We start from the raw sequence: 20,360 nt of genomic DNA, 5'->3' as shown, positions 1-20,360 counted from the left end.
ACTCCGTAATGACGAGCCGGGCAGTGGACTACATAGCGGACGGCGAAGAACCACTGAAGCTAAAAACGCCGTTAGCCTCCCTCTGAGACTTAGCGTCCCAGTTAGCGTTTAGCAGCGGTTGGGAGCATTCGGCAGTTTGGCAGCGTTCAGCAGCATTTGGCTTCTTGCTCTTCCCCCAAACTTTTGACTACCGCTGCGCTATATTGACAAAACTGGACCTCCGTAAATTCCTCATGGCAATGTGATTTGACCTTTTCTCCATTTATTAGACAGAAAACAAACTAATAGGTTTGTTGTATGTACAGAGCCGATTGGCCAATAGTAAAATTCCATTGAGAAAATGTGGTGCGGTTACTACATTTTAAAGACGCTGTGAGGCGGCGCGCCATGTCCTAGCCAACATACGGATATAACTTGGAACCGACGGATTTTGGAGGGTGACCACAAGAGCGCGTGTCCATGCACGGGTCGGAGGGCGCAGACATGTGGTGGATGCAGGATGGGGTGACGGGCCAACAGACGGACGGACGGACGCTGGGCGCTTTCCAATCAAGAAGCAAAATGGACTTGAAATTGACTCATGAAAGGATGACTGGTCGCTTTCCATGAAGAAGCCAAGAGCAGCGAGCGGGGATGGAGGCAAGCCACAAGGTCAACACTTCCTGTCTGTCTGCCTCTCCCTATCTCTCTTGTCTACTTCCCGTCTGACCGTTTGCTTCCTGTTCTACAGGAAGGACGAGAAAGAAAAGACGGCTCACCTAAAATGGCGGTCGGCACTGCCGCGTCTGCCAGAAGCGCACACACAAGTAGAAGGATAGATTAATGACAATGCAGAAACACAATTCAACCTTGACTTGAAATAGGAAAGAAGCAAGCAAGGAAGGAAGGAAGGAAGGAAGCAAGGGCGTAAGTGGTTCATTTCAGAGGGAGCGCTGATGGGCTGAAGCGTTACCTGCGTAGTAGGACTTTGGAATGGTGCTGCTGTTAGTCTTCATGGTGAATGTCGACGCGGATGACACCGCTGGCAGCACACACGCGCACGCCATCATCATCTGGCTCATTTGGATTGTGTGTGTGTGTGTGTGCAATACTCACTGTGTCCATTGAGAGTGTGTGCGTGTGTGTCCACCATTGTTGGGTGCTGTGGATTGTTGACCATGAGAGTCATTTCCTGTCTGGAGCTTAGAGTTTCCTTCCTCTTCTTCGCCAACTTCCTGTTGGCATGGAAAAAGAAAAAAAACACAGCTCAAAACAGGCCTTTACAACCCACATCTATTCATGTGTGTATGTGTGCGCATTGGACATATGAAAAAGCGACCTTGAAGTCTCCTTTAAAAGCTTTATGTATTTTTGCTCTTTCTATTCCAAGTGTGCAAATCAAAACATCCATTTGTCTGATTCACTGACGCATGCACACGCACACGCACACACACACTTTGACTCTGACCTGAAGATGGGAAAGCTAACAGTCATATATATAAATAAGTATGAAAAGCTGTTTTTAAAATGAAAAGACCTGTGTGTTTGTTTGTGTGTGTTTGTGTGTGTCCTCCCTGAGGCAAGCGGCTGACCCCGCCCCCTCATGTCTTCTCGTAGGCTTTGACTCGCCTGGAAAAACATTTTTCCGTTTTTTTTCTTTGAACAAATGATTCCATTTGAGATTCTATTTTTCTTTTCTAACACAACCTCAAATGCTATTTGCTTTCCAATCTGACGATGACATTTTGATAATTAAGAGGTGGAATTTTCCTCATTTTCATCTTTTGGTCAAGTTGAAGAATGAGGAGCTGTTGCGCCATTTACCCTTTTTTCATGAGGAGAATGACCCCGAGGAAGATGATAATGAAGAGCAAGACGCCAGCCGTGGCGCCGGCGATCTTCACCGTGTGGTCCGATTGTTTCTCGTGATCCGGGTCGGGTTTTCTGGTGGCAGCGCCTGAAAGCGCAGGTGCAGACACAATCAGCCAGCACCAAGCTAACTTTGCTTATTACCGTTTTTTTCCGTGTATAGTGCGCAAAATTTTACTAATTTATTGTCCTAAAATCCGGGGTGCGCATTATACATGGGTACAAAAAAAAAAAAAAAAAAAATTTTTTTTTTACATCTTTTTTTTTTTTTTTTTTTTTAAGTCCCAATGATCGTCACACACGCAGGGAGGCAATGGGTCCCATTTTTATAGTCTTTGGTATGGTCTTAACTAGGCTGGATGTAATTTTTTTTGTTGGCGTTGATTTCTCCGACTGCCCGTAAACGCACCACCGCGCTCCGTGCGCATGGAGCGTGTTTGAAGTGAACAGTAGAGAAGAAAGGAACAAGGCAAAGTGTTGTGAAATAAAATATTACCTGTAATACGGATTTAGGTAGAGAACTGAACTCTCGCTCTTTATATAGCTGACGTGTCTTGCTCATCCGTTCTGCGCATCTGTAATGGCGGCCTCCGTATGATATCCGGTTTGCGTGTGTGCGAGAGCGAGAGAGAGCGAGAGCGTGCGAGAGAACGCTCAACCGTAGCGCGCCGCCGACCGCCCAACTGCACCGGGCTGGCCGATTATTGTGACAGAGCCGTCGCTGAAATTTAGAAGATATTTTTAAAGTCCTGATGTACTTTCTAAAATTTAAGTGGACCTCAGTGCGCACTGCGCAGGGAGCTTAATTTGGTGCAGCGCGCCGGGCGCTCACTGTCGCATTGCTTAAAGAGCGCCTTTGTGTTTTAGGATGAACAGCAGAGACCAAAGGAACAAGGCAAAGTGTTGTGAAATAAAATATTACCTGTAATACGCATTTTGTTATTTGCTGATTGAAACTGCTAATTAAACTGTGAATTGAAACTAATAGGAAGAAAACAACTCTCGCTCTTTATATAGCTGACGTGTCTTGCGCATCCGTTCTGTGCATTTTATTTCACAACACTTTGCCTTTCTTCTCTGCTGTTCACTTCAAACACGCTCCATGCGACCGCAATGCTCTCGTATCAGACGCTTGCTCGATCACCTGCTCGTTTGCTGTCCCGTGCGCGCACGAAGCGCGGTGGTGAGCGCCCGGCGCGCTGCGGTTGCGCGACCGCACCAAATTAAGCTCCCTGCGCAGTGCGCACTGAGGTCCACTTAAATTTTAGAAAGTACATCAGGACTTTAAAAATATCTTCTAAATTTCAGCGACGGCTCTGTCACAATAATCGGCCAGCCCGGTGCAGTTGGGCGGTCGGCGGCGCGCTACGGTTGAGCGTTCTCTCGCACGCTCTCTCTCTCGCTCTCTCTCGCTCTCGCACACACGCAAACCGGATATCATACGGAGGCCGCCATTACAGATGCGCAGAACGGATGAGCAAGACACGTCAGCTATATAAAGAGCGAGAGTTCAGTTCTCTACCTAAATCCGTATTACAGGTAATATTTTATTTTACAACACTTTGCCTTGTTCCTTTCTTCTCTACTGTTCACTTCAAACACGCTCCATGCGCACGGAGCGCGGTGGTGCGTTTACGGGCAGTCGGAGAAATCAACGCCAACAAAAAAATTTACATCCAGCCTAGTTAAGACTATACCAAAGACTATAAAAATGGGACCCATTGCCTCCCTGCGTGTGTGACGATCATTGGGACTTAAAAAAAAAAAAAAAAAAAAAAAAAAAAATATTTTTTTTTTTTAAAAAATTCATAAAAATTCGGTGCGTATTATACATGGGTACAAGCTTTTTTCCAGCATCAGCATGCCATTTTTAGGGGTGCGTACTATACATGGGGGCGCACTATACACGGAAAAAAACGGTATACTGCCACGGCGCCGGTCCACAAACGATGCAGATTACCTTCACATCAAGGTTATCCACAAGGCAACAAAATTAGTCAAACTAGCGCACGGACATATTTGGCAAGCGTCTGGAGAAAAAAAGTTGTGTTTTACAGGCGAGCCACAAAAAATATGGATTTGCGACAAGCGGCTCTCCAAATCGATTCGGCAACAAATCAGAGCATTTTGGGAGCGTCGTAGTTGCCGGCAAGGCTAAAACCGTTTTGCTGTGGCGCTTTGATGCTCAAGACTGGTTGAGAACGGTCAAGGCTCTTTCACAAAAGCCACGGAAATATCTTGGTTACTTTGTACTTATCTAGTCGAGGTCAGCTTGACTGGTGACCTGAGCATCTATCGCACACCTGCATGCGCGCGCACAAACCATCAAAGACGTTTGTGTATAAACGCAGATTTCTTAACCTTGGGCTTTCGCCTGACACACTGAGGGGGAGGTGTGCTTTTCTGTCTGTGTGCTGTAAATGAATGCAACACAGGCACAGGCACGCCGTGTCTGTCTGCACCGATGGGGTACGTAATAAGAGCCCCCTTTCAAAATAAAACCATATCCTCGGACACTCCGGAGATGGGCAAGAAACGCTCGGCAAACGGCTGGCCGCATGCGTGACAAGAGGAGCAACTGACGGCACAGAGGCCTTTCCGATCAGTGTGTGTGTGTGCTCTGTGCAGACGTGTGGGCGATGTCTGACCTGCCAGCTGCTTGTCGCCGGCGGCGGCGGGGCCTCGGAGGCCGAAGCCGAGGGCGGCGTGCGGCGTGCTGAGCTGAGTGCTGATGATAGCAGCTGGAGGGAAGGAAGGAAGGAAGCAAGGAAGGATGAAAAGAAGGAAGGATGAAAGAAAGGAAGGAAGGATGAAAGAAAGGAAGGAAGGAAGGAAGGAAGGAAGGAAGGAAGGAAGGAAGGAAGGAAGGAAGGAAGGAAGGAAGGAAGGAAGGAAGGAAGGAAGGAAGGAAGGAAGGAAGGAAGGAAGGAAGGAAGGAAGGAAGGAAGGAAGGAAGGAAGGAAGGAAGGAAGGAAGGAAGGAAGGAAGGAAGGAAGGAAGGAAGGAAGGAAGGAAGGAAGGAAGGAAGGAAGGAAGGAAGGAAGATAAAGGAAGGAATGTGCAGAGAGGCAGCACAGAGTTAACACATGCACAAAATGTCCTGTGGCCGTACGGCGGCGCCATCGCCAAGCTCCATATGACCAAACAGGTATTGTTTCGGTGAGCACCCCACAGCCATGATGGTGGTGACGATTTATGGCCGTATTGGCACCCGTTCTGTGTTCTCCGCCGCCATTGGCTACATTTGTGCCATCTCGCGGCCGGGAGCGGAGGGACATGGTGCACCGCCATGGGGAAAACAAACGCCCGTCAGTCGCGACGGCAGATCTTTGGTCACAACTCTCCCTCCCGATTGAATAATCAGTCACAGGCCGGCCAATGTTTCACAATCCTCGCTGCACTCCTAACCAGTCGACACGCTTGGCTACCACGGTGCGACTGTCGGGAGAGACGGCGACCGCTATCGTTCAAAAGTTGTGTGTTCGCGCGTGTGCGGCCATAGCCGTGCTTAGCCGCTCTGTCCAATGTCTCCCTGGCGAGTGCCACTCATTAGCATCATGTTAGCATAGCATCCAAACCGTGCGTGTATGAGCAAGGACACGCCAAGGACAGGTTAGCGTTTCGCTGCGTCCCCATTGAAGACAGCTGCTAAACTTTTCTTTATGGGTTCAATCTACAAACTCATTCCTCACCTACCGAAATAAAAGTCAAGATTGCATTACCTTTAGTGGCCACACGGACACAGTCAATCTTTGTCTCCTGTGAGAGAAAAAAACACACAGACACACACACACAGACACAGACACACACACACACAGGTTGTAAACAGAATGGACAGAAGGAAAATGGCTGTGGCTCAGCCCGTGGCATTTAACAGCCAACACACAGGCACACACGCACACACACACCCGAGTCCTTAACTTCTACTCCATCTGGTCCCCATAAAGGCATAAAACAATACAAACACACACTGGGACAGCTCCTGCTACTTGCGCGCGCGCGTGTGTGTGTGTGTGTGTGTTTGAAAGAAACAGATAATTGTTTACTGCTGCGCACACACAAGATGTTATTGTGTTGTGTGTTAATTATTGACGCTTGGAGGTTTAATTGGTGTGTGTGTGTGTGTGTGTGTGTGTGTGCGCATTGAATAATGCAGCGACAGGAGAGCTTTTCACTGTCACCACACCGCAGACACGGCGCCGTAGCGAATGTGTGTGTGCACATGAATATTCATGAGCTCTTGTGGTTAATTTGTCGTCTGTTTGTTAAAACCAGAAAGACACAAGATGTTCCATCTCACTTTGCACCCGGCCACCGTGTGCGTGCGTGCGTGCGCGCGTACCCCGTTAGCACTGCTGACTGCCTGGTAGTAGATGGCGTAACTCTTGTGAGGCAGTAGAGGCACATTCCAGAATCCACCATATGTGCCATTATCACCTAAACAGCAATACGTACAATGATGTCACTGTCATAGCATCTTCCATCATTATCATCATCAGCTGCAATGTCAAACTCCTCATTGTCTTTATCACCATCTTCATCATCATCAACCGATTGTTGCCGTTGTCCTCACCGACACAAAACGGCGTGCCTTTGTTGACGTGGCCCACAGTTAGCTCGGCGCTGAAGTAGTAGTGTGAGTCGAGCTGGCTGGCGTTCAGGAAGTGGACGGGGACCGGATAGCAGCGCAAGATTTCTGCAGTTCCCCTTGCCTGCCTGCGGGGGCGCTCCTCCTCCACCACCACCTGGTACTTGCTGCGTATATGCAGGCACACTCATTAGCATTAGCAGCCAACTCTTAAAAAAAAGATTAAAAAAAATAAATAATGACAATAATGTCATCCTTCATTCATTCATTCATTCATTCATTCATTCATTCATTCTCCCGAGCGCTTCCTCCAATCGCAAGGCACCAATAGACAAACAACAATTAAGAGGCCTCCATTAAGCTAGCTTTTCGCAATGTGGCACAGCGGGAACACAACAACTCCACACAAGAAGGCCGAAAGGAACCCCGATGCCAAGCCGTCGGGCCCATGACTGACCCGCTCGGCCACCGTGCCGTCACTATCCCCATCATCCGAAAACTTGTTTGGGTGAGTGAAAAGCAAGTTTTGCTTTGCGCTTAAATCACACACACACAACCGTTGAAATATTGAACAGCATCAATCTTCCGCTTGATTAAGTTTTCATGAGGAAAAACATGAAAGATTTAAAGAACACGTTGAGCAGATCAAAGTGTCATTTGAATTCTTTGACGATGACATCACTGCGCACACATCCACTGGTGCAAAAAAACGACTCAATGACATACCGATAGTCGCGAGCGAGTGAACGCAGGCACGCACTTGTCCAATTTCAAATCTGAGCTTTGGCATCTCAATGTGATTCCATGAGGCAAATTGTTACTTGCCAATTGTAGAACAAACAGCATCTCACCTGACGGGGGCGCCGCGGCTGCGTGCCGGTCGTAGTAGGACGCTGACGGTGGCGTCGCTTTGGTTGATTGGTGGCTGCCGCTCGTACGTTGGCATGATGGGAGCTGTGTGTGTAAGGGGGGGGTGAGATCGGTCATGATTGTGTGTGATTTCACTGTGAAGAGCCCCCCCGCCTGGCCCCGCCCACACCTGAGATCTTGGTGGTGAACTGCGTGACGGCGGGTGGTCCAAAGCCTTTGGCGGTTGCTGCTCTTATCGTGAAGGAGTAGGTGGAACCCGGGAAGAGGCCAGTGAACACGTGACTCGTCTCATTGGCTGCCTTCAGCACCTTCCCGCTCTGATTGGTCAGGTCCACGTCCGAGTCGAACGAGCTCAAGGCTTTGAAGGAGACCTGACAGGAAAGCGAGCGCACATCACTTGGGATTTTGGGGACACGCCGGCTGCCAACTGACCTCATAGTGGCGGATCCGTCCGTATGTTTGCAGCGGCGGCGCCCAGCTGACCCGGATGTGTTGCTCGTAGGTGCCGCCCGTGACGGACGCCAGCGGAACCGCTCCGGGAACTGCCGACGTATTAGCATTAGCACGAGCCTCCAACACGCTCGGAAGTAAGGCGGGTCAGCATTTTCGTACCGTCCTCGTCCGTCAGCACCAACAGCTCCTCGCTCTCCTTACGTCCTTCAGGGTTGCTGAGGATGAGCCTGATGCTAACGTTGGTGAAGGGTGTGAGGTCACGCAGGGTGTGCTGCGGCGCCACGCCCCGAGTACCATAAGCCGTTTCTTGCCGTTCTTCGACCTCAGTCGCCCCCGCGGGTTGGTAGCGGTACTGCAGCGTCACATTGTAGCTGTGACAGCGCGTCACGCCGTAGCCCAAAGAGTCCCAACGCAGCGTCACCTCTTTAGCGCGCACCGCTGCCACCTGCAGGCCACGCGGACCGTGCAGCGGCTCTGCGAACGATGGACAAAGAGATAAGAGCCATGTTTGGGATGGGCACGATTGCTCTGATTGCGGTCCACAGCCAAACGGAGAGGCAAACTTTGCAAAGTGACGCTTTTTGACGCCACAAATAAGTGAAAAAAATTACGACGAGCTCATTTTTGTCCGGTGAGCCGATTGTGCTGTTTGGAGAAAGAAAGTGCATTTGACACTGTTGACATGAGATGGGAATTTTTTTTTTTCTATGTGTTGATTATATGTCAGAGGTTCCTCATTACTTCAATGTTTTGTTTTGTTTTCTGGTGAGTGCTCTGGCGAAGACAACTGTTCACTCGTACAACTTGTGAGGAGCAACCCACACACCTCTGATCATCTGCTGCTTTTGGACATCAAAGCTGCGTTTGGTACCTTCTCCAAACGCTCTGAGACATCAACGGAAGCCAGTCGCAAGACATGCATTTTACAGCACCTGACACCGTTTGCCTTCAACACGGCCGCTTTTCAGGCTTTGAAATGAGTACTTGGATTCGATCAAATGCTGGCTTTGTGGACAAAGGGGCAAATGCTTGTGCTCCTTTGTGTTTATATTTAACGTTTCTTTTGTTCCTTCTTGCATGCCAGTGCGCTGCCGCTGGGCAATCGCGTACGCGCGCAAGGAAGAGGGATTACCGAGGATCGCGCCCAAATGCAACATTTGGACGATTTCCCTCAACCGTGTGCGTGTTTGACATTTAAATCAGACGATGAGGAAAAAAGATGGCTGCTGCTGTTGTCATCATTTTTTTCCTGAGTGATAAGTCAATCAAGCCCTTCTTCATCTTAAGCCAACTTCCTGTTGTCCTCACGCACGCACACACGCACGCACAGTGAGGGCTTGTGTGTGACAGCTGTGTCTTTTGTGCGTGTTTTGCGTGGCTTCCTGTCGCCAAGCTAATTAGAGTGCTATTCACTCAATGGTGCAGCTGCTGGCTCGTCACCTTCGTCATCGCGATCCTCCTGCTCATCAGCGTCTTCAACACTTGTTGACGCGATGCGAGCGCATCCGTCCACTTAGCTCTTACTCGGCTACAGAAAAGCGTCGTGCGGTCACACCGCCCCGGCGCCCGACAGGGGTGAGTTCGCACGGGGGGGTCGGCCCGTCACTCTCGAGACAAGGCGAGAAACAGTCGAGGCCAAAATGACGCTAATCCTTTCGGCCTTGACCCATGCACGTAATATCCCACGCAACACAACGTCGGGAGACAGTGACAGATGTGATAAAGCGCGATGGGAAGCCTTGCAAGGTTGCAAAGCAGCAAAAAGTGAGAAAGTAAAAAGGTCTCAAAAAGCTTTCAAATGTTTCCTGGGCGAGTTGAGCGTGAAAATGTGACGTGAAAAAAGAATGACAGTGAAATATTGATATGAAATATTCTAAAAGCCTCAACAAACAGGACACACTTTAATGGATGTCGACATACACGTGCGCACGCTCGTGTGTGTGTGTGTGTGTGTGCTTTCTTCTGAAAATATTTCACTTTGAAACAACTCCTTCACAAGTCACAATTCTCAACTGATTTACATGCCAATTAAAAACACGCACGCACACAAACTTGTCTGCTGATTTTAGATTTTAACTTGTGCGTGGTGTTCTTGTCCGTCCTTCCGTCATCGCTATAGCACCCACTGGCCCCGACGTCCAGCGGTGCTCTAATTGAAAAGTACGCAGCAATACCATCTCAAAAGAATAACCGGAGCTGTGGTGTCGCACTGAGTCACCTCACTGGGCTCTAAGTCACAAAGCTTGTATGATGGACACACTTATTCATTATTTAACGCACACGCACGTACAAACACAAACACGCACACGCAGAGATTACATAATTGATGTGCCGTAATATGAATAAATAAAAGCGACTTGATGACAGACGAATGTTATCAGAGCGTAAATCATCATGCTGAGTGTGGAAGCCAACTGTCAATCACGGATAGAGAGCGAGACAGAGATGAGAGAGAGACAGACAGACACACAGACTCATTCAATCCCTGAGGTGTGCTTGTTTCTGTTACAAATAGTCCCCGGAGGGGGGGAGCTAACCAGAGAGCAGCCATCAAAGTTGTGCAGCAACTTGACAACATTCCCCGCTGAGACTCTTTAGAGCGTGCATGTGTGCCAAATAGCAGCAGAATGCCGTTTACGAAAATCAACAACAACAATCAAACAGTCAACAAAACAGACGAGGACAACACCTCATTAGATGCGCGCACACTTGCCGAAGCGTGCTCTGCAGCCATTAGCAGCTAATGGGCGCAGCGCTAGCGCAGCATCATCTGGCTCTCCATTTTAATGAGATGCCGGCTAGGCATTAGCCACCTGACGAGCGCCGCTAATCGGCGCCGATTGCGGCACGATCCTAATGGTGCTAATGTCTTGACGGCAACCTGACGCTCAAGGCCCCTAAAGCGGGCTCCGTTCTTGCCGTGAATCATGTTGGACTATTTAAGTGGATTCATTCAAATATCTTTGCTTGTTAGCAAGCGGAGCGGCTAGCTAGAGCGTGTCTCTCACCTGCACATTTGGTGCGGGCGCGCAGCGGCGGCCCAGGCTTTCCCGTGCCTCCCTCCAGGGGCCGGGTAAGCAGCACGCTGATTCGATACTCGGTATCGGGGTCGAGGTGGCCGATCTTGTGGTTGGTCTTGTCCACCGGCGTCGTGTCGATCAACACGCCCGCCGCTGTGCGGTACTCCACCTGAACGCAAACACACGTGGGGGTCAGGACGTTGCCTCGCCTGCAAACGGAAGCTCAGCTGCTCATAGCTGGTGCCCTCGTTTCAAAGGAAGTTCAAAAGGGTAGAGTTCATTTCAGGTTCATCCTGCCTGGAGGCCCCGCCCACCCGAAGCAGCCGCTCACCTCGCGCTCCACAATGGGACCGTCGCCATTGATGGAGTTGGCGTTGAGTTGGATCCACAGGTAGGTGGCACCCACCGCCGTCAGCTGAGGCGGGGCGATGGGCACGGGGGGCTCTGAGGGACACACGAGAGGGCCGTGAGTGGCACACGCAGCACACCCGGACGGGAACGGGACCAGTTAAAGATCTCATTAATATTCGTGACCTTCGGCGAGTCGCAGCAGACCTGGAATTTATTACCCACAATCCCCGCTGGTGCTGCTCTACTTGCTGCTGACCCACTTCACTCACTGACACGCGCATCCTCGTGTACAATCTAGAGCTGTTCAACTCTGTCACTCAAGGAGCGCTTGACTCGGACCCAATAGTAGGCGTGCGTGCATGTGTGCGTGAATGCGGAGGGCAGGTGACAATTTCCCCTCCCTCGCGCAGGAAAGGAGCAGCACACTCACGTTTGACAGTGAGGTCGGCATAGGAGGAAACGCCAACTCCACGCTCGGACTGGCCGATGCAGCGGTAGCGGCCAGAGTCTTCTTTGGTGGTGTTGTCCACGTGAAAGGTCGCCACGTAACGCCGCAAGTTGACTGGCTTGGTTTCCGTGGCCATGGCGCGACGACCACTCCCGCCCTGGTGACGCGCGCAGTGGTCACCGCCAATGTCATCATCATGTTCATTTTCAGGACGGGACCTACTTGCAGGAAGAGGCGGACGTCGTTGCGAGGGCGACCGCTCACTGTGCACGCAAACACCGCTGCCTGGCCCGCATTCACTTCCACGCCTTTGATGTGCAGGAAGTGAGGTGCGCTCGCTTAACATAGGCACACAAGGCGGCTATTTACTTGTACGCTGATGTTTAAGATGAAATGCTAAAGCTAACAACATGAATTGCAAGCTAACAAGCTGATGCAATGAATGAAAGGAGGAGCAGGAAGATGGAGGTGGAGCATTGTGTACGTACCACACTGGTGTCCCTGCAGGGATAGGTCTTTAATGGCCGCGCCCCCTCCGTGCCCACTGCTGACCGCCTCAAACACCACCTGTCAATCAAGCGGGCAACACTGTCGGCAATTGCCAGGGGGGGGGGAACACCATGTGTACCTACCTGGTAGACGTTGGGCCAAAACGTGGACACGGCCAGTTCCAACATGTTCCACGTGCGTTGCTCGTGGCTGGATGAGTTGAACACGGGAAGCGCCAGTGGACTGTTGTTCTCTGCAACAGAAACAAACACTCTCAACACACAGGCAAACACACCCCCACCCACGTGCACGCACCTTTGACGTAGACGTTGAGCTCGGCGTCGTGGAAGAAGGAGAAGTGGATGCAGTGCGTGTCGTTCTCTTTGAGCGGCGACATCAGCAGACGGGCCCGCCGACCGGCGCTGCGACCGCTCATGTTGACGTACAAGAAGGAGGCGGATCCTGCGCACGGGGAGTCGCCCATGTGTTAGCATATAGCACGCGACGGCTGGCAACTTTTTCCCCACATCCTCAATTGGGAGCTCAAGCGAGCTCACACCCGCCGACAAGCGATTTTCAAGCCGGCCGGCGGCATCTCGCGCACACTCTACCAACCTCTACCTGGGTGTGTTTGTGCCTGCGCATGTCCACACCCAAAAAGTTGCTCTGACCTTCGGATCTTTTTGATCCACACAAGCATTGTGCTAACATCAAACGACACACAAGTGTGCGGCTGTGTGTGTGTGCTGGGATTTGCCTTCAAGCCTCAGCATACAGGGATGTGCGTGTGTGTGTGTGTGTGTGTTGTGTACAGCTGGCAGTGAGCTGATAACAGTCCTATTAGAAATATTAATATAGCCTGAACTCTGCAGAGACACAAACACACACGCGCGTGCGTGTGCGCCGGCAGTGGAATAAATCAATGAGCGGGTGCAGCAGTGTGACCGACATTGTGGTTGCCACGGCGATTCCAAATGTCAACACGGTCAAGCCAAATAAGAAGAATCGCACAACGGCATCAAGTCCGTCGAGGTGTTGGAAAGCACAGAGCGGACAAACGGGCGATGTTGGATCGCCGTTCCATATAGGGGCTGACAAAAAGCAACAAGGCATGTTCAACTGAGATAGATCATTGGCATATTTTGGAAAAAGACATCGGGCGAGCCCAGTTTTATTTGTTTGCAGACCTTAAAGCGAAGGAATCGACCACGTCTGGACCACGTCTGACCGGAGGGCAGGAAAGCGCCAAACAGCGGTGCCACGCGGCGGCCGCAACTTGAGATTCCCTGCGGGAGGCCGCAACGCCCCCATCTTAGAGATTCCCTGTCGAGCAGCCCCGATGCTCAATTTGCATCTGACGAGTGCGGAATTGCCACAGTCGTGTGACCGGCACCGAGGCACCCAAGCAGGAAGCGCGAAACTCGTTTGGACTTGTCCTCGGTGCCGCCATTCCTGACACTTTGCTGTGTGTGTGTGTGTGCTCATGTTTGTGTGTCATCTGATAGCTTCCATTGACTGCAATTAGTCACACAGGCACACGGGAGCGCACACACATACACACAGGTCGGTGTGAGAAGAAAGGCGAGGAGGACATGAATCAGAGCGAATAGGACAGTAAGCACGTCTACTCTGTGTGTCCTCGCTCACATTGTCTCTTACGTGATTGGCTGCCTGATTTAAGAGCGCCCAGTTCTCATTCGTCAGCAGAGTAACCTCGGCGAGCATGTGACAAACAGCGCGCACACGCACGGACTGGTGTTGTGTGCAGCCGAGTGTGAAGCGTGCGTCCATAAGTCAGAGGAGAAAGTGTCGCAAGATAAGAAAAGCTGCAGATTGTCTTTGCTGCTGCATTCAAGTGCAAAAAAAAAAAAAAACACAGAGCAAAGCTCACATTGCTCTCTTGCTTGGAGAGCATTTTCCCATTTCTCGTGCAGGAAGCATGGTTGCAACCTTTTAATTGGTGACACGGAATTTCTTTTGGAAGATGGCGACGCAATTGGGAAGTCGAGGTGCGACGACCCAAGGCCAACCAAAGCGAACCGGCGTGAGGACGGCTTTGGAATGAACGCTCGGATGGCCTTCCACGCGGCACCTCGACAAAGAGCATGGCGCTCGAGCGGGTTCCCTGAGGGACAGTTACCTGTCGGCATCCAGACGGCAGCGTTCTGTGACGGCGGCGGGCCTTGCTCCCAGTCCAAGTCGTCTTCTTTGGACTGGACCAGATTGCAGTGCGGGCCTTGTCCCAACAGACACGCTGAAAAATACACACAAGGTCAACAACAAAGGAAAAACAATGGGCCGAAACGTCTTGACGCTCGCTCAGCGATTGATGACGACCACCAGGACCAAACGACTGCCGGAAACCGGAACGGGAAAAAAAAAATAGGACACTTGCCGACAACCAGGGCGACCTTTGAAGGCCACACCCCAGATAACGCTGTTTTCTTGTCGATTTGCACGCACAGGTGGTTAACTTGGACGTTTGTGTTGCTATGGAAACCAACGTGAGCTCATCAAGAGGCAATGCAAACACAATTGCTATTTAGTGAGGGGGGGGGGGGGCTAATCACCGCAAAGATCAATACCCGACATGCCGCGCAAACACATGCGCGTAAACAGTGAGTTGGGGGGGGGGGGGGCTACAAAAGGAGGCAGGAAGAGTTTTGGGGTCGTTAAAGTTACAGGAAACTCGCTTGCCTTCCTTTCTTTGTCTGCCCATCTCTCTCGCTCTCTCGCACACACACACGCACACACAGTATAATATCACACATTAGACAAGCCTGGTTTCACGCTGCTAATTAGTGTGTGTATGTTTGTGCATAATGGGTGCACACCATTAGCCAGTTATCTGTTAGCACGTTGCTAAACCCTGCGAGATGATTGTACGAGACAGGGCAGACCGCTGCTATGAAACGCCAGCTCCCAGCAAGTCCCAAGGCATCTCGCTGCGTGCGCGTGTGCGAGAGCGAGAGTGTGAGATTAAGGGTGACGGGGGACACACAATGACAGACAGCAGTGGTGGCATTTAAGTGGTGACGCACGCGCGCACGTCCTCGGAGGGCAAACAATAAAATGTCTGCAACACAGCACTTGGCTTGCGCGTGCGTGAGTGTGACATAGTGCAGCAAGTGAAGGTGGGCAAGGAAAAATGGGCAACAAGGTTGTGGAGCTCAGAAAGGCTTGGGCCGCACGGACGGAATCCAAGCTTCTATTTGGAAAATAAAGTCGGTGTTTTTCTCAGATGGACATGAAGACCTGCAAAACTGCTTTTGGTTCAAAGCACGGGCCGGTCGTCCGTCGATGCGCCCGCTTTGGCCAACGACGTTCCATTTGTAAACAAACAAATGCGTCGGTACGTGGCAAGAATGAGTGCCGCGTCAAAAGAAAGCCTGATTGCAGATTGCTACCCGTACGAGCGCTTGAGGGCTGTATTTATTCTGTAAAATATTCTGTGCGTGTGCGCGTGTCCGGCAACACTAACTGGCTGCTAACATCTTTAGCGTTAGCAGAGCTGGCTAACTTGCCTCGGGCTGAATATGAATAATGCAGCAGTCAAGCCAGCGCGCTCGTGTGTACTTGAGGCATCACTGTGACGCTATGAGAATAAGATGCTAATGACTAATAATTAGCCTGAAACGTACACACAGATTATCTTGCCCTCCTCCTCCCTCAAGGCCGCAACTGCTCCCGGCAAGCGAGAGGAGGGGGGCATCAGGGGGGTTGCTGTCTGACTATGCAGGACACAACACGTCTGTACACGACAACAGCGCTGGGACGAACGATGAACGCAGCACAACCTTCTGCAGAGTGTCTGCGGCAACGCCACACATGACAACCCAAAACGCAACAATAAACACAAGCGGGAAGTTGGAAAAGGCGGCCAGCTCCTCTTTTACATCAATCAGCTTGGAAAATCCAGCTTCACTCAACTTCATCGTGTTGTTCAGAATTGGGGGTTTCGGAATCAAACGTTTTTTACAAACTCAGTTTGATGACCGCATCGCTCAATAGCAGCAGCCGCCGCACAATGATGGAAGGACATTTTTGACTGGCAATATCATTTGGCATTTTGCCGATTATCGCATCGGGCGCTTTCATGAATGCGACTGCCAATAAGCGGTCAATTTAAAACTGGGTCAGGGGTTAATAGTTTGTCCTCTGGCTATTGTCCTTTTTTCAGCTGTAGTTACATTAAGCACAACGAACGTTGTAGCTTCATTTTAAGTTATGTTTAAAAATAGAAACGAAGCAGTGAAGGCTAACTGGCATCCACTGGCATCCAAATGTTGAAGCAAAAAAGGCCGGCCGTTTTCATAGCCACCGTGCCCAGGCAACTGCAAGTTTGGTGAGGCCTTGCCATTTGGATCTCCAAGGAAATGCTCACTTGCACCAAGGCATTGGTGACCAATCCCACGAGCCACATGGTTCAAGTCGATCACAAAACTGTCTGTCCGAGTGTGTTTATGCTGCCGCTCAGCATGTTGTGGCACAACATGGTACTGCACCCAAGGTGCGCAACTCCAAATTCAGACAGAGGAGCAAAACAAGGCGCTGCTCACAATTGGTCAAAATGCAGCCAGCCCAGCGCCTTCCTCCGTCTCGTCTTCCGGCTTCTCCTGGTGCCACCGTGGAGAAGGAGAAGGTCACCTCCGAGAGGGACGACATTCATCCTGACAGTCCAGCCAAAGGTCTTCACCCACAGAACACGCACGCACAAACCTTAACAAGACTTGATTCTGACGTCGGCCCTCTGAAGCGCACTAAGTTTGTGTGTGTGTGTTAGTGCGCATGTGCGTGTGGCCCGGAGCTCCCTCGCGGCGCTGCACTAATGCAAACTTGCTGCGGGTCGGACCTGAGGGGTACTTAGAGCGCCCCCTCCCTTACCTGCACAAAAGCGTGTGTGTGTGCGTGTGTGCGCATCCATACAACACTCTGACACACTGAAAAAGACCGAAACAGCACGAACGGTAACCATGATGATGATGAAAATAATCTTTCAGTTTCTCACACACACACACACACACACACGCACGCACACACGCGCTCACACACACAAATATCAATGCAGGAATATAGGTTACATAGAAGCTTCTGGCAATGCGTGTGTGTGTGTGCGCGCATGTGTGCACGCGCGACTGTTTAATGAGCTTGTGTGCGCGCGAGTTAGCTGGCAGCATTTTACAATAATTAGCATAATGATGATAATATCTCAGCAATATATTTATCCTAAATTTGATAGATGTTTCTTCTCCTTTGTCCCACATTGACACAGACAGATGGTGTGTGTGTGTGTGTGCGCGCGTGTCGGCGTGTGTGTATAATGAAACGCTGAAGTAGTGACAAGTAAACAGGAATCATCAAACCTGCTGAACACACAACAGGCAGATTATAGTGACAAGACAAGACAGCAAGCACACTAATCCACATCTCATTAGTTGTGTCTGACGTGCACGCGCACACTCACATCTTCAAACAATAATCCTTTGAATATGATCTGGGATTTGGGCCACAACACTAATCAGAATGACATCTCAGAACAGGGATTAAAAAAACTCACACAGGACACACACACGCACACACCGTGGTAATCTTTTGAAGACATGTTTTGGTAATCTCATGTCAAAGATATTATTTGCATCCATTTTGTTGTCACGGATACACGGCGGCAACAGCGGGAAGAGGTCACATGCCCCGATTTCTAGTTTCAGATTGGTGGTCATTGGCAAGGTGAGGCAGGTTTGGCCGAGGATCATAAACGACGCCCGGCGGGACAACGGCATCCCGATTTTTTGCATTGCCGTTATCACGTCCGTGACATCGCGCATGACATCACACTGACACGTGGTGTGAAGCGGATCACAAGCGCGTCTAGTTGAGGAGCGCACACGCACGTACGTCGATCAAGCCGGTTAAACAAAAGGAGTGTAAAGCCGCTAATCCTCGCCGCCGCGCACGCGGCGTCTCCGGGCGGCAGCGCTAATCCCGCGGGCCGCGCTCTGCGTCCGTGAGGCCAACGCAGGCGTCACAAAATCTCGTCGGCAATTTGTGCGGAAAGCCGACTAGCGAGACCACGATATGAGATTCTCTTCCATGGAATTTGAAAACTTTCCCTGGGAATTAATTTGTGGGAATAAAGGAGAAATGTACAAAATGGAATGTTGGCCCTCAACAATACATTTGGCCGGAAAATAGTTTGTAGCGTACCAGCCATAAAACCGAAAAGTACATTGCGATAGAAAGGTTTCATATCGGTCGATAAAGATGTCCCAATCGCCGGAGGAAAAAAAAAGCTCAACATGGCCACGGCTCACGGCTTGCACTCAGTGGGTGGACATGTTGGCATGTGAAAGAGAAACAAACACGCGCACACACACACACACACACACACACACACACACACACACACACACAATGTGCGAGCTTCATTAAAATCCTGACCAGATAAAAGAAAAAAGCTGAGCCGACTGCACCTGAACACACACTTGCTTGCACACACTCAAGGTGAAAATGGAGAGTCCTGACTCAGCGACGGTCTGAACCTGGACACATCAGGTCACAGGGGAGTGTGTGTTTTTGTGTTTGTGTGTGTGTGTATGTGTGTGGCAACTGGTCAGCATTTAGTTCCATGGCGAGTTACGCAATTATTTGTCTAAGTGTGACCACAAACAAAGGCTTCCTCAGCATTGCCTGCTGTGACTCCAGAGGTGGCCAACGTACCGAATCCCTCCCGTGCCGAGTATCTGCGCCCTTTTCAAGCAACGACATTCTGATCTTGTCCAAGCCAAAAGCCAAGTTTCGACTAATGCGGAGATTAGCGTCGGCCGAGCGCATAGGGCGAGGGCATTTTTGCGACCGCTGATGGCCATACGGCCGGACGTGTGCTTGTTTTCTCGTGTGGGGTGCCCCGGGTGGGCGGGACGATGCCAGCTCGTTTGCGTGATAGGACGGCCCCCTCAAAACCAGCTGGACCCGCCCAGGCAGAGGTCCAAGCGTGTCGTCGGTCATCGTGCGGGGAGGCCGCGTTTCGTACAGCACAAAAAGCACGCTCGTATCCTATTGGCCAAAAATGTCGGCATCGCCGATGACCCGCTTGCCGCGCTTTTAAAAAGTCACCGTTTCCATTAGCCAGCTCTCATTTGCTCTTTGAGGCGCTTGGAAGAAAGCCAAAAGGTGATTGGCTGCTTGCAGAGCCAGCGGAAGCGGCCGCCCGCCGCCTCTTTCAAGTTACTGAGGACAGGCCAGGGCTTTTTTTTCTCTCCCCCTCCTGCGCCGAGCAGGCAGGGAAGGGGTGAGCAGCTACACCCAAAGGAAAGGAGGCCTTCCTTTCGGCTACGGCCTTTCATGAGCACAGTGCCCGCATGAACACGTCTCGCTCCAACAACAACTCTGTTTGAAAAAGACCACATGCAGTCAAGAACCCTTTGAAAAGCCAAATGTTGCCCGAGCAAAAATGACAAATACAAGCACACAGGTCCGCATCGCTGACGCACCAACCCGGACCCGTGGCACAACAGCAGACATGTCATGGAAGAGCGACAGCAAAGCCACACTTAAATATATTTTAATGACAGCGGGAAGGCACAAGTGCAAATAATGTCTACTTGCGTCATGACGTCTGTGTGTGTTGCCGTTTCCATCGGGCCATTTCTGCGGCTTTGGCAAAGGGTTATTCCTAATGTTTCCCAAACGGGAATTTTGAAATTGAATCTCAGTTCTTACTTGGTTTAACTTGACGATGAATACAATTCACTATTTTTATCTTGTTTAAAAAGAGATTGTGCTGGTATTGATTTATATATTTAGGAAAAAAAGACATTGTAGAGCTGTCATTTTCATGTATTAATTTTTTTTATCATACCTGCAGACCCCCCCCCCCCCACACACACACACACACACACACAAGCTCATTAATGTGAACACAACACAGATACATCCACAAAACGCGCGCGCGTACACAAACATGAACACAAAACCACACTCGGCTACGACACTAAAACAACGACAACCCGTGTACACAAACCCGAAGACACGGGTACACAATCACACACGAACACACAAACTTGAACATACACGACGACACGAGCCAAAAAAAGCTGCAAAGGCAAAAGAAAAGCCCCAAAAAAGACTCGCAAAAAAAAAGCATAGCGGGGGAAAATGTTGGGAGAGAGGGGAGGAGATTTGCACATGGAAACTTGGATGCCGACACACACACACACAGATGCAGCCCCCCTACCCAGGCGACCCAACCCGCCAGCCCACTGAGCCCAGGTCCAAGTCCGGTTGGTTTAAGATG

The 20,360-nt window shown here is 50.5% G+C and overlaps 1 protein-coding gene across 4 annotated transcripts in view; it reads right to left on the bottom strand.

Annotated features, from left to right (window-relative positions):
• The window catches only part of LOC133144025 (receptor-type tyrosine-protein phosphatase mu-like), a 28,012-nt gene that overhangs the window by 7,393 nt on the left and 259 nt on the right, over positions 1-20,360 (bottom strand). For 2 of the 4 annotated variants that reach the window (XM_061266383.1, XM_061266384.1), the window contains exons 2-21: positions 14,208-14,321; positions 12,383-12,529; positions 12,211-12,320; positions 12,067-12,145; positions 11,801-11,916; positions 11,561-11,735; positions 11,111-11,223; positions 10,768-10,948; positions 7,919-8,233; positions 7,739-7,848; positions 7,476-7,677; positions 7,288-7,390; positions 6,422-6,603; positions 6,191-6,285; positions 5,571-5,607; positions 4,497-4,589; positions 1,804-1,936; positions 1,096-1,214; positions 953-1,021; positions 759-785 (exon numbers count right to left, since the gene is read on the bottom strand). In XM_061266383.1, coding sequence (XP_061122367.1) covers positions 759-785; positions 953-1,021; positions 1,096-1,214; positions 1,804-1,936; positions 4,497-4,589; positions 5,571-5,607; positions 6,191-6,285; positions 6,422-6,603; positions 7,288-7,390; positions 7,476-7,677; positions 7,739-7,848; positions 7,919-8,233; positions 10,768-10,948; positions 11,111-11,223; positions 11,561-11,735; positions 11,801-11,916; positions 12,067-12,145; positions 12,211-12,320; positions 12,383-12,529; positions 14,208-14,321 — 2,520 coding nt within the window. The remainder of the gene's footprint in view (positions 1-758; positions 786-952; positions 1,022-1,095; positions 1,215-1,803; positions 1,937-4,496; positions 4,590-5,570; positions 5,608-6,190; positions 6,286-6,421; positions 6,604-7,287; positions 7,391-7,475; positions 7,678-7,738; positions 7,849-7,918; positions 8,234-10,767; positions 10,949-11,110; positions 11,224-11,560; positions 11,736-11,800; positions 11,917-12,066; positions 12,146-12,210; positions 12,321-12,382; positions 12,530-14,207; positions 14,322-20,360) is intronic. The other 2 variants (XM_061266385.1, XM_061266386.1) reach the window with 2 other exon arrangements.

This window comes from Syngnathus typhle, linkage group LG19, assembly GCF_033458585.1.
Source record: "Syngnathus typhle isolate RoL2023-S1 ecotype Sweden linkage group LG19, RoL_Styp_1.0, whole genome shotgun sequence".
Lineage (NCBI taxonomy): Eukaryota > Metazoa > Chordata > Actinopteri > Syngnathiformes > Syngnathidae > Syngnathus > Syngnathus typhle.
This window is presented reverse-complemented; position numbering and strand designations above follow the sequence as displayed.